This window comes from Sander lucioperca, chromosome 20 (assembly GCF_008315115.2).
Source record: "Sander lucioperca isolate FBNREF2018 chromosome 20, SLUC_FBN_1.2, whole genome shotgun sequence".
NCBI lineage: Eukaryota > Metazoa > Chordata > Actinopteri > Perciformes > Percidae > Sander > Sander lucioperca.
Genome location: NC_050192.1, coordinates 29,172,200 through 29,186,784, shown reverse-complemented (window position 1 = coordinate 29,186,784; position 14,585 = coordinate 29,172,200). Strand labels below are relative to the sequence as shown.

The 14,585-nt window shown below is 40.4% G+C and overlaps 1 protein-coding gene across 1 annotated transcript in view; it reads right to left on the bottom strand.

The window, feature by feature from the left end:
- Positions 1 to 14,585, bottom strand: part of cog5 (component of oligomeric golgi complex 5) — a 99,000-nt gene that overhangs the window by 11,638 nt on the left and 72,777 nt on the right. The window contains exons 11-15 of the mRNA XM_031288170.2: positions 11,572 to 11,653; positions 6,561 to 6,765; positions 3,548 to 3,709; positions 597 to 696; positions 205 to 315 (exon numbers count right to left, since the gene is read on the bottom strand). Coding sequence (XP_031144030.1) covers positions 205 to 315; positions 597 to 696; positions 3,548 to 3,709; positions 6,561 to 6,765; positions 11,572 to 11,653 — 660 coding nt within the window. The remainder of the gene's footprint in view (positions 1 to 204; positions 316 to 596; positions 697 to 3,547; positions 3,710 to 6,560; positions 6,766 to 11,571; positions 11,654 to 14,585) is intronic.

Here is a 14,585-nt window from a genome sequence, read left to right as displayed (position 1 = left end):
ATTAACTAAATTTCATACCTAACACTTTCAAGAACTGTATTAAGTGGGAAAGCAAGCTTGACATCGAAATGACTATAACATTTTTGGAGATGTTGTTGGTGATGAAACGACCTCACTATGGCAGTGCTATAGTAACATTTCTCTTTAGGTCTGATCATAGACAGCTGACGTTTTGAAGTTCAGCAGACAGACAGTATTTATTACCTTGGTGACAGCCTGCTGCAGACGGTAGAGGGAGTTGACCACAGCAACGTTCCTCCTCTGGCCCTCTGTCAATGGACCAATCACCTGACTGGCTTCACCCTGAGTGCACAGCTGCAGATGGACACAGGGAGGCAGAGCATGGTGTGTACACAATGGAAGACAATAGAAGCAATTGCAATACATCACATTTTGTTGCTTTGGTTATACTGTGGATTTATCTATCTATTTAAACAATATTTTGTTGTGTTATGGACATGTGGTGGGTTAAGAAGAAACAGATTTTGATTCAGACCTATAGACCGACCAACATGCGCACACGCAGACACACACACACACACACACACAGAGACACACACACAGAGACACACACACACGCAAGATGCTGTACACACCAGCTGTTCAGACTTGACACAGAAGAGTTGGATGGTCTTGGCAGCATTCTTGGACACAGCCAGAGACAGGTTGGGATCTACTGAGGCTACATTCAGCTCACTGCAAACAAACAAACAAACAAACAATCCAACCCATTAAAATAATGTCACCTGGCTAATAATCAAACGTAAGATACTCAGCGTGCTTGTAGTTAAACGGTAGCTTGGGTGCATAATGTTTTATTTATGTTTTTAAGATTATTTTTGGGGGCATTTTAGGCCTTTATTTATATAGGACGGCTGAATACATGAAAGGGGAGAGAGAGGGGGAATGACATGCAGCAAAGGGCCGCAGGTCGGAGTCTAACCTGTGGCCGCTGGGTCGAGGAGTAAACCTCTATATATGGGCACGTGCTCTACCAGGTGAGCTACCCAGGTGCACTGGGTGCATACTGTTTTTATCAATAATGATTAATCTCATGTTTTTTTTGCAGAGTAGGGAGGGCCAAATTATGTTATTGTTGGTCAGATCATTAAGACCAAAAAGATGAAAATTTAGTATATAAATTAATATTTTTTTTGAACAAAATGGTCTTGAAAAAGGCTCACAAATTAAAGCCTTATTTCATTAACAAAGCATAGAGCAAGTCAGTTATAGTAATTGGTGAACAAAATTTTGTATATTGTTTTATAATTTAACATTTTCTGGGAAACAATACTTTATTTTTGTGGAGAGCGAAGTGTCTCTCTTTGTGTCATTATCTGGGTTTGACATTTACTATTGAGTGTTAAAAAGTGCTTATTTTTTGGTCTAAGATCAAGTTTATTATAAACACATTTTAAGAATATAACACTGTACCAGTGAGGAGAAACAAAAGCTGTAGCTGTAAATGAGAATCTGTCAATTCTTCCTAAATACTGTGTATAAGTCTTTATTGCAGGCTCTACCTAATTAAATACTATTGTACACATTACTACTGAAATAAACAATATAACACCCAGACAACAACTGTTTGATCAGGTTAAATTAAAGGGATTGTTGTCATGTTGTTCATGAGGCATGAGGGAGGCAATAGTTTGATTAAATTAGGTTAATTTAGGTCAAAAGTTCTGGCCATTTGAGGATAGTGGAAACCAGTTATGAACACAGCAGTGACATATTATCATCTTAGTTGCTTATTTATGCATGGAGCAGTTCCAGAGAAACATTCTCATTCATTTGGCGTCGTGTCTGTGTCCACCTGATGATACTCCACTATGTTCACCAGATGTTCACCAGATGCCTAAAAAGCTCAACAATGAGCTGACACCATAAAGCTCCGTAAATACAAGGGGAGCTGCAGATCGAGGTGATAATTCTCTGTAGGGTAATCACTACCAGCAACTCCTTTCACATTGTCATTTCATACATTGTTATTATAAAAATATAAATTATAGGCTCTTAACCCCTATTTTCCACCGGGCGTGTCTGCGCTGTGTTCCAGGTGCGTCGCGACCCCTGCGGAGGAATCGCTGCGATTCAAGTCGATGCTTAATATTCCACCAGCCGCGTCGCGACCCAGAAGCATGCGTGTGAACCGGCTCTCCGCTCCGCTTAACGCGCCAGGTCTATTTTCACTTGAGCCACGGGGCGTTCGAACAGCCGGACAGGAAGGGAAACAGCGAGAGCATCCAGTCAATTTACCAAAAGGCACCCCCCCCCACCTAATATCGTATATGTCTCCTCTACAACACCACATACAACGAGAGATTCATCTTGGACGTGGAAAAACATGATACAACAATACAACATCACAGATCATTTTTATAAAGACAACGGCAGAAAAGAGAAGGTATGGAGTACTTGGAGTGCAAGGTAGATACTAGTTTAATAAACACCTGATTGTTCTGTGAAGTACTTGTAGAGACAATAAAAGTGCGAGTCGGGCAACAAAACGCTCCACTTCTGAGACGCTCCCGGTGTGGTATGGCGCATGGCGGAAGACGGAACAAAACCGGAACGCAGCTCAGACGCGCCCAGTGGAAAATCCGGGTAAGAGTGAACTTATCTTGTGTCATTGTGGTCAAAGTGATAAAGTAATTATGTGTTAAGGAATTATGATTCCTCGAGTTTTATTAATTATCATATGTTCACTTTCTATAAACACTGGTTATTGTAACGAAATCTTTTCATTGGTTTAGAAACATATTAATTTGGCTGCTTTCCAATGAGCATAGACTTCTTGTTTTGTGACAAGTATAAAATCATTATGTATCTCTGCGTGTTCTTTGGGAGATGCTGGGGAAAACTGATTGGGTGAGCCCTTTTCCCTGGTAACTTCCCTGTGATTAATTTCATAAAACATTTGCAATATTTACCTTTAATCATCTCTGTGTTTTCTGTGCTTTGATTATCCATAACAGTAGATGGACTCGTCTCTGGGTTTCTTCCTTCCTTTGCGGACTGTTTATTCCCTGCTGCTGATCCAGATCCAGGACCTGGATGGTCACCTCCGAAAGCTACCGTATATTGCAGTAATACCAGCACTTAAAACACTAATGTAATACATCTTCCAGCGACCAGTGGCACCACCACATACACTGATACTGATCAGCACTTCAATCAGGGAGCGAAGCAAAAATCCTGAATCATTTTGGATTTTATATGGTTTGTACTGACTTCAATAGAAGCAGTGTTGTAATGTAACAAAGTATAACTACTTAGTTACTGTACTTAAGTAGCAAGACTTTTACTCAAGTAATATTCTAAAAGGTGACTTTAACTTTTCTCTGTCAGAATAAATAATAGTTTGTGTTACGTCATGGCATTGTTATTTTCTACCTTAAAAGTCGCTAATGCCTATCACCCTGCTGCAACACCAGAATGTCCCCTCTGGGGATCAATAAAGGCTTATCTCATCTTATTGGCTGATTCTGTCACTTCCAGTGGGTCTTTGCTGTAAGGCAGCCAAAATGACATGTACTGTGCTTGCCTGCTGATGGTCTTGATGATGCTGTCCAGCTCATCGTTGGAGGGCGGGTTGCGGCCGCCCATAGGGAACACCAGGTTGATGGGATCAAACAGGCGAGACAGGGACTTGGAGAGGTAGGCTGCCTCGTATGGCTGCAGAGAGTCCTTCAGAGCCTTCTCTGGGCTACACACACAGACGCACACACACACACACACACACACACACAAAGAGAAAGACAAAAAAATTTAAAAAAAAGATGCAGAATGCACATACATAATTGATGTGTGTGTTTGAGAAACCATTATTAGTAACATGGATATGGTAACTGAACAGAGAAAGACATCCTGTTCTTTTCACTCGGCCACAACAAGGCAATAAGATCAGAAAATAGCATCACTTTACTGTAAGGCAGCCTTTAAAAATTCAACATTTCAAATTATCATGGTATAATAACAATCCTTGTATTGTCTCATGTGGACATATAATATCCTCTAATTGGCTAGAATATCTGCTGGCATTTATTAATGGAGCACTTGAAGTGCCGACATAAATGGAAGCAAAATGCCACTGTATCTCCTATTACACGCAGACGTCCGTGCGTGCGTGCGCTGTGTGTGTGTGTGTGTGTGTGTGTGTGCGTGCGTGCTGTATTCAACATCATCTCACAACTGTATATTATTGTGATACAGGACAAGAAAGGCAAAATGTCCAAACTGTCCAATGTATACTTGTATCATGGCTTAACAAAACTTCAAATATTTCAAAGCTGTAAACAGAGCAGATATGTTTCCATGAGGTCTTGATGAGGCTGAAATGTGTGTCTGACATGTGTTTTCCTGAAGCTGTGTTAACTGTTTGTAGCCAGCAGCTTGATTGACTGGTGAGCACATGAACTCTGTCTGTTATCTAACATAATGTGCTTACAAGCACCAGTGCACCTGCTCCTGTCATTAGTGCTCATACAAGAAAAGACTTGTTGTTGCTTGCTGTTTCTGTCATGTCTTCACTCCTTCTCCATCCACCTGTTAAATCACTCCTTTGTTCCTCAGTCTCTCCTCCCTCTCTGCTCCTGCTTCATTTCACAGTTCTTCCTCCCACCTTCTTTACAAACACAGTCTCTCGCTCCATGCTACCATACAACAGATGCACCGAGCCCTTTTCTTCTCTCCTGATACCAATGCCAATACCTAAACTTAATAGGTCGCATGGTTGTTTTTCTTGAACTGATTGTTCTTCCTTGTATAAGGTAACACCAGACTGGAATTCTACACATCACTTCTCAATGAACTAACATTATCTTTAGGCTTGTGCAAAAATCTGTCAGTTGAGATTTTGGCCACTTCATCATCATCATTTTGTGTCATCACTGACACGTGTAGTGTGTCACATAATGGGAACATTTATATCTACAAAACATGAGGCATTGCATTGTGGGGATGTTAGAAGAAAGTAAACCATAATATTTATCGTCAGGATTCAGACACTCAAACTAAATAGCAGTCAGTAAATGTAGTGCACGATATAGTAAATAGGGAGGGTTTTCAGACGCAGCCCCTGTGTTCCTGCTATGCAATGCATTGTAAAACAATTTAATAATCAAAAATCAAGCAATTTGTGCCTGGGCTTTAGTATTGTCAAACGTATCTCGTTTGGACATTGTTTTACTGTGAAGCTGGACTTAATTGCCGTTATTAATTTAACTGATTAAAAATCAGACAGCTGACTCTAATCACACATGCTTCCAACTAAATCAACACAAAAGTGATGTATTAGCAACACTCCTGCTCCGAGTATGAATGCATTTTAGCGGTAGCGGTAAATGGAGAGATAAAGTTAGAGCAACCGTATTGTTCGTTCCCGGGACATCCGTCCAGCTGAGCAGCTGTTTGCAGCAGCAGTTGAATAGCAACAGACGGGAGCTCCGTATTTTAAAATAGTCCTTATTTGGTGTTATTTAGTTTATCATTCAAGTAACTTGGTGTTGACTTGGACCCCATTTTCCTGTTTTTGTATCTAAGTGGCTGATGGGAACAACAATCTTTGACATTGGTCCAGTATTAAGCGAGATCGCTGCCGTCGCCAGTGGTGAAACAAGCTACAATGTAAGTTAATAGGACAATTGTCCAGCTTGTATTTACCTTCATAAAAGTGCTCGTTTTGCCGCTGACAGACTCAGATTAATATTCTAAGTGTCTGACAACATTATGGAAAGGATTTCTAAGGAGGTCGACCTTTTTGTTAAAGAGTAAGATCCTTTTTTAAACATAAAAACAGCCGCAAAATTGCGTTCTCTAAACCCACCAGACTCCATGTAAATAAACAGTCTTTTTAGCATTGTAAAACACTTAATTCAAAGTCGACAGAAACAAAATAAAACTATGAAAAGCCGTTTTGGGTTGTCTTTCCCCTTTTCTAACCATCACAACTCTAGTTTTGGTTGAAATAAACACATAGTTTACTGATTTACATGTGAAAATATGTTGGCTCTATACACGCTAAAAGTATTGCTTTTTTAAATGGAGTCTGGTGGGTTTAGCGCTAGCGACTTCAGAGCTGTTTCTGGTTAAACAGAAAGGTCTTAAAGAGGTTTTAAAGGTCTATCTCTGAAGGGATCCTTTCTATAATTTTGCATTTTTTTTTTGTAATACTAAGTCATCTTACAGCTCTGGAGTCGAGCTGCTGCTATTCCTGCTGCGTCCCAGACAGACGCTAAAGGGTGATTTTTGTGTCGGGATCTGACGCTGAGAGCCACTGACCAAGCGTCAGTATTTTAGGAGTTGGGAGCGAGAATGGGTTGCAGTTACAGGTTCTGGCACTGGACATGGATCACAGGTGACCAGAACTCTGCTTGTTAGTTGAGGAAGCCTTTACAAGTGCTTGTTCATTTATAACTGAACTTGTTATTAAAGTGTTAATCTAAACAAAGCACAAATATGCTCGAAAATAAACTTCTTCACACCAAACAAAATAGCCTGCAGGTGTGATCACACTCTGAAGTGACTCTGATTGTGTTGCGGTCTTTGTGTCGGCTCACTTGTAGTCCTGTTTCCCATGTGTGAAGAGGTCCTGACTGTCTGTGTCTGTGGTGGTGATGTCCAGAGACGCGTCCATTCCTCCGCTGCTTGTTAGCGCCCCCTGGAGGCTGGCGCTGTACTGCTGCAGGCGGCGCCACAGCTCGTTGTACAGTCGCAACAGCTTAGGAAACTCTCCTTCAAACGCCTGCTTTAGGAAGGACGAAGCTAAAGAGAAAAAAAACGGCACACACACAGGCAGTGAGGAACCTGCTTATACATACAACTAGTGCAGGGCCCGCTCAAAACGTGCCTGTTTGGAACAGGCTGATTGCTTGGCCTGTGGTATTGTTGCTTAGCTTCCTCCAAAACCATTGTACCCAGAAATAAGTTACAGAAGGAGCCCTAAGCAACCCAACAACTTGCCTTGGCGATAGGTGCATACACAAACAAACAAACAAACATATAAAATATTAGTAAGAAATAAATATATACAGAAATAAATATATACAAAATAGCTGTTTAGTATAAGAGAAAGGAGGGCAGATGGGTTTAGTGCAGAACGCAAAGAATATGATGCATTATTATTTATTAAACTATTCAGCATTGTATTAGAGTTGAAAGCTCCACCTTGAACAGACGTTAAATATATGTAATTGTGCTGATATAATGCCTCTCTTTTCACTTGAAGTAAACATTTGAATGCAGGACCTGTACTGTGCGGTATAGTTAAACTATAAAATAGAAAACAATTTTGAGTACTTCTTCTACCACTGCCAATACCAACATTCCCAGTAAGAGAAATGGTGAAAAGTAAAGCCAAGCGCTGTTTGCCTGGGGCCCCTAAATCACCCAATCCCCCCCTAAAAAACACACCCAGGTTAACGGCTCAGAAACACTCAGTGAAATACACTCAGAGGAGCAGTGTTCATTTTGAAAGCTATGTAAGATTTAGTCTTAGTCCTTCAAAATGCTTGCTAGTTTTAGCCACATTTAGCTCATTTTACAACAATTTAGTCTCGTCTTTTTCGTCCATAATAATATTGTTGATATCATCACAGTTGAGTTCCATGACGGCAGTGCCATCCCGTCATGGAAAAAAGGTTGTTGACGAACATATTACGTCTTTATTATCGTTAATGAAATTAACACTTATGTGGAGGTATTCATTTCCAAACAGGCTTAGTCGCTTGACATTACCACCGTGGTTATAAAGTAACATTAAAGCATGGATATAATTAGCAGAGGTATTTTGCCAGCGGTAACGCTATTAGTGTTTAAGTTAGTTGACAATCTTACACAATTTGAGTTGAAATGGCAGAGTGACGATGTTCCTGTGGGCTTGTGCTCGTTGTGGGTAGTAAGGAAGAGTTTGGCTTTAAAAAGTTAGTACCCAGCAAGCAATAGAGGTCATTTCAATTGGGAATTACTGGAATTGTTGGGTCTTTGTAAATTATAGAGTGTGGTCTAGACCTACTCTATCTGTAAAGTGTCTTGAGATAACTCTTGTTATGATTTGATACAATAAATAAAATTTAATTGAATTCAACTTCTCAGCTAGATATAGCCCCGATTTAGTATGGCTTTGTGTAACCTAGTCAAACCTAGACCAAATGGTATTGAAGTACGTTAAATTAAGTGTTTGCCCACGCAGCTTGTGAGATGCTTGATATTCCATCATGAAAGCAAAGTTAGTTTAATTTCTTTGACACAGTCTATGCACCATGATTTGGCTCCCAAACAGACAGGCTATTTAGAGCACTTGTAACAAAAATTATCAATTTTTTTTTATTTTTAGAATAGAGTTTTAGAATATCTAAGTACACTCATCCCTGTTTGTTATCAAAAACATAAATAAAGATGTCATAATACTGAATCGTCAGAACACCAGGTCAGCAGCACTCGGATCGATGTTGTTAATGATGGATCTATGTTGTAAGTGGACAATTTAGCCAAATAACCAAGCCAAATTGAATGTTTGCTGAGTTTGTCTCGATATGGTATTCTCATATTTTGCCTCTTCAGTTTGACGATTTAATGGGTTGGGTAACATTATTACTGGTGTTGTTTATTGTACCGCTTGCTGTAGCTTACTGTAGTTATACCACCATAATGGTGACATCACAAACAAACACACGTGACTGACAACAACCAATTGCCGTCATTTCAACGGTTTGGCTATAGACCTGATTTAGACCAACCATGTATATTCCACTTCTAGACAAAATAGTGCCTAAAATTGTTTAAATGTTGTTTTCGTCCACGCAGCTTGTGCAGTAACATCACATCATGTTAGCAAAATCAAATATGAAAAATAACCACAATGTATCATTGAAATGGTCTATGTATAGCCCTATATTGGACTGGCTAACCCTACAGCTTAATGATTAACGCATTGCATCTTGTGTGTTGGATACATACACCAACAGAAATTTGAAAAAGCTACAATTTGTGGTTTTAGGAGGACTAAGGTGCTGGAACAACTTGTTTCAAACAATATTTGTTTCCATCAACCCAGCACTTCTGTACAGTGTCTCCAGTAGGTTGCCAGATATGATGGTACCAAACCTGGCGACCTCACTGCAATGACAAGACTCTTGGAAGCCGTACACAGTCACTGCACCTGACCTTTATCAGCAAGAAATAGTGCAACTCCCCCTTAAACCACAAAAGTTGGTTTTCCATTGCTGTGGACGGATTAAACACGAGATACTGAGTAGATATGATAACTAAATGTGTTAATCAGTGAGCTTTAGATGTGTAGGTGTATTTTTTAACTTTGGAAAGAGAAAATGGAAACTGAGGACAATCAGTAATCATATATTAAAGCCTCTATATTACTCACATATTAACAAGCAAGTATGTCATCCTTTTGCTTATTTATTTTGGTTCCAGAATATCTTTAGCACACAGCTTGCGTACACACACACACACACACACACACACACACACCCACACACACCAAACCACCCACACACACACTTCAGTAAAGTGCCAGTTAGTATGTTAGCAAGAAGCCAAATCCGCCTCTCTTGTTCTCACTTTGTTATTCTGTGTAATCAGACAACTCTCTACTGAGACGCCTTCATAATGATTTGAGTGTGTGTGTGTGTGTGTGTGTGTGTGTGTGTGTGTGTGTGTGAGTGAGTGAGTGAGAGAGAGAGAGAGAGAGAGAGAGAGAGAGAGCGAGATGTCGTCATTAGCATTATTAAGTCTTTCTTTTTCCCTACTCTTAGAAAGATTCACTCATACGACCTATGCTCATTTATATATTTTTTAAATTTCTTTGAAAAGGGGTAATGGCATTTTATTTGTTGCTTTATTTCACAATTGATTGCAGAGAGACTCCGGTGAGATGGAGGAACAAGAGAGGGATGATTAGGGAGATGAAACAACAATCAGCTCCCATTTAGAACCTGTTCCAAATTGTTCAATTCCTGAGAGGCACTTAGCTTAACAATGACCATTTTCTCTTAATGATGCCTGTGTGCTACAACTGACTTAGCTTTTGGATGCACACACTCTCATTTGTTTTCATGTTGGACTTTAGCAATAGCAGAAAAGAAAAAGATGTTGGAATGCGTGGATGCAAAATCAGACTTATGTCTCAACAATTTGGGTGGCGGGGATCAGCCAATCAGCGCCTTTGTTTTGGGGTTGCGGAGAGGACACCTGCATGCGCCGGCTGATAAGTGTAGTTTTTGAGTTAGTGGTGAGAGTGGCCGAGAGAAAAGCATCGTAGATATTTCTAAAGTGTATAGTTGTCGTCTGTGTCGTCATCCGTGCATGTGTGTGTTAGGGACCTTAGGTTTATATTGATGTTGTATGTTCTGGGATATTCCGTTAAAATGCAGTATGTTAGCATAAAGTTAGCCAGCTGCATGTTAATGCTTAGTATTATACTAATATTGTGCTTGTGTGTACTTTTATTAATGTACTAATTATTGGAGTTTTCACAATGGTTAGGTAAGATGGAACTATGTTTTGAGTTGCTGTTACTGAGACAACAGCAACAAGAATGTTTAATCTAATAAGGAGCTGATGTATATAATTGTGGTTATTTGGTTTGGTTATTTGGTATAAGCAGCTAGTTAATTAAGTTAGGTATATAATCATCATTAACTAGCCTTAATGATTGCATCCTGTCAGCACTGTTGTCTGTACTTGTATGCTGATATGTTCTTTTCACTTGTATTTCTGTAGAACCACACAAAGACAATTATCTGCCTGCTGTCAATAAATCTATTGAAGATATCATCAGAGCATCCGACTGCATTTCTCACATATTCCCAACCAGCTACAGTCCGAATTATCAAGTCTCCATTATCTTTCTCAAGTAGAATATAATGACAGTTTGAGCTGTAAGTATGACAAAAACATATTTCTTTATAAAAGCTACCAACTGTAGCTTTAAAAACAATTTTTTGCTGATTTAAATCCAGCTCTATGTCATGTTAGTGTGGGCAGAGGGTGTTTGGCTTCCCTCCGTGGCGCGAGTGCACGGAGGTCCTGACGCAGCAGAGCAGCGGCGGTCTGCCAAGATCCGCCGGATGACGGGAAACCCATCACCCATCAGGGAATCCGAACCGTGTTCATCTAAACACCCTGTCCACATGAAAATGACACAGAGCTGGTTTAAAATCCATATTTACGGCAGCGGTGTATAAGTAATTTGCACTCTGGGACTGCAGGGCCGCCAAATCACAAAAAAAACACCAATTCTTACACAATTTTGCTTTAATACAAACTAAGGTTGTACAACAGGCCAACACTGGTTCAATAAGACTGCTGTGTGCTCTGATAGCTCCATGATCAACAGGCCTTCTATTACTTGCAGCCCCATTGATTTCCTGCTGATAACTGAGCTCTTGTCACAGCCTGATGATTATGGCTTTCTAAATGAGACCTCCCACTATTTGTTTGTGCTGTTGCTGGTGAAGCAGCTATAAACTGCTAGTCTTAGAGACCTTTTAAAGATTTGAACTCTCTGAATAATTCATCTTCCCTTTGAATTGGCAGCTTTAGCAGTCTTACCTTCAGTTGCTCTGTGAAACTCCTCACTAAGTGTCTTGGTTACATCATTCCAGAAGGTGTAGAGGATATCAGGCTGACCATCCTGTCATCAGGAAGAGAGAATAGAAAAACAAGAATTATGGTGTATCCTTGCTTTGTGAGTGACATGACCTGGTGAGTTGATAGGAAACACCTTCTGTCTAATTGCCTATTTAAGTTTCTTTAAGTAATACGTCTATTGAAGTTGTGCTGATGATGGTCCTATGAACAAGCATTCAATTTTCTTTCACATTTCTCAAACTTTTGAACATTTTGGAGATGTAATAAATTGATCCCTTTTGTACCCCAAAAAAAGAGACTTGCAGACTGGCTTCAAACATCTGAATGCAGATATGAATGGAAGGAAATTAGCAGTTGAGGTGGTGATACAAGCAGAGAGCATTTGGTTGTTTTGTGTTGTAAACCAAACTGACGTGGTCTCAGGATGGTAGCTGCACTCCAAAACAACACAGCAATGATTTTTTATGATTTGAAAATTACAAAACAATAATAGCTGAAGTTAACGCTCTAGAAAATGAATCTTTTGTGAACTAACTGAAATTTGTGTTGATGTGCAGAAGTGCAATAAAACAATAATTTTGAAATTGAGACAAATAATCCTTAATTGCTGCAATCACAATATTTAATAAGGTAATTAAAATAACCACTATACATCACAATCATCATTAATACTGCTATTACTGTGGTAGTTAGTGCAGACATCCTTCATAAAATATTAGCCATACCAAACTCAAAGCCTGTGGAAAACAGCTCTGTGTAACTATTAATAGAGAAGAAAAGAGCAGTACACAAACACACACTCACAGTTCAACACACTGAGCCTGAAGGAAAGTTCTTTAATTATTTAATGGGATTGGACATGTGTGTCTGTGTATTCTCCTCTAGTGTCGCTTTGCCAGACCTTCCTCCAAAGCGCTGTGGAGAAAGGTCTGACTACTGCACACAGCATTCCAGGAGCATTTTCAGCATTTCTTTAAACCAATCACAATCGTCTTGGGCGGTGCTAAGCGCCGAGCGGAGCAACGGTGCCTCTGCTAAATAGCCTCGGGAAGGAACTTGTTTTGGTGGAACATCAAAAGTAGTTTTAGTTGTGTAACAGAAAATTCAGATTGGACAGATAGTCTAGCTAGCTGTCTGGATTTACCCTGCAGAGATCTGAGGAGCAGTTAACCATAGTCCTCATAAATCCACCAGAGGTTAGAACGCCAACACAAAGAAAGAGGAAGGGGACAGATATCCGGCCGAAATGAGGGACATCCGGCGGAATTACCGGTGGCAATGGAGCAACGCCGGAAGTGGAACGTTGTGGATTTAGACTAATTCTATCAATCATTTCACCACATCGTCAGTTTCTACACTTTCACAAATATGTGTGACTCCATTTTTCTTTCTTGATGGACCGACTGCATGTGAGTGAAATAGAAAAGAACAGAAAAGACAGCTTTTGGTGTGGGGCTTGTTAGTTCCAATGAAGGAGAATCATAATGCTACTGCACACCATGATGTTTCAGAAAATCCTGTGCTTCCATCTCTGTATCAACAGTGTATCCCTTTTCTGTTGTAACATGATACCCCTGTGCACAAAGCCTGCTCCATTAAGAAATGCTTTTCCCAGTTTGATGTGGAAGAACTTGAGTGGTCATGCTCTTGGGCCTGAATGGGAAAATATCTGCAGCCAGTTTTAACATCTAGAGGAAAGACTGAAACCAGAAGAGTGAAGTCTGTTGTAGAGGCAGAGTAATGCTTTTAAAATGTCATGTAAGGCTACATTTACAGTACATTGCTGCATTTTGGTTTATAAACGAATATCTTTTGCAACGTTTCCCCCTCTCATTCCCCCTGCTCTGGCGTTTCCGAGCCCCTAAACCGGAGACATTAGGAAACACTTCTGACCCGTTTTGGTTTGGAATCTGCGGGGTTGTGTTTCAGTCTCAACGGCAGCAAACGGAGACCTTTGGCAACACAGACACTGACGCCAATATTTCGCAGCCTAAATGGGTCATGTTGTCTCGTTCTCTGAGACTAAGCTACTAACGTTACCATAGCAACTACCAGAAGTGGGCGGAGTATACATGCTGCCTCCTGTTTATGCCCAGTATACCAGAATGTTGATGAGATATGAGGTTTGGGCTAGAGTTTAGATTCTCGGCCCAAGCCCGGGCCCAACCCGAGCCCGACCGGACCTCGGGTCGGGCCTGGGTCGTTATTTTTCCACCACATCCTCGGGCCGGGCCCGGGCCGGACCCTTGATCAAGCAATTTTTTTTTTTAATATCCATTACCTTATTATCCTATTTGGGTGGGGAGATAGCTATGCCATAATCAGAACTATTATAAATATATATATAGGCTATATAAAAGTAACAAATGTGTACAAAAGTTAGGCTGCAGTTACAAAATGCAGCACGTGTCACGCGAGGAGTCTCCTCCTCTCGCACGCATCACACTGGGAGCTTGAAGATGTAAAGAAAAAAAGAAAAACAGGAGAATTAACTTTGAGCAAGTGTGGAGGAAAGTCGGAGGTATGGAGGCAGTTTAAACAAGTCGTGGGCAGTGACAACAATATGTTGTTCATCATTGTTTCTCTTTTTTTTACGTTTCTTCATTCGGATCCACTTGCGATCCGTTCCATTCTAAACTAACAGCAGTTTACAGCTTCGTCCTTGTTGTATTCTTCTAAACAGATTTCTGCAGTTCAAACAACTCTGAATTGTAGTTGAGAACATCAGTTATAACGGCCCACGTATTAAAAAATTGTCGGGTTTAAATCGGGCTCGGGCTCATAATTACAGTTAATGTGTCAGGCCGGGCCGGGCTCGGACACAACGTGCTCGGGCAGGTTCGGGCTTGATTTTTTGGGCCGATCTAAGCTCTAGTTTGGGCGTGTTAGTTTAAACGGAGATTAGTTCTTCTATTGGAGATAAAAAAACATGCACGCTTTTGGCTCAAAACTCTGCTTAAGTACCAAAACATAAC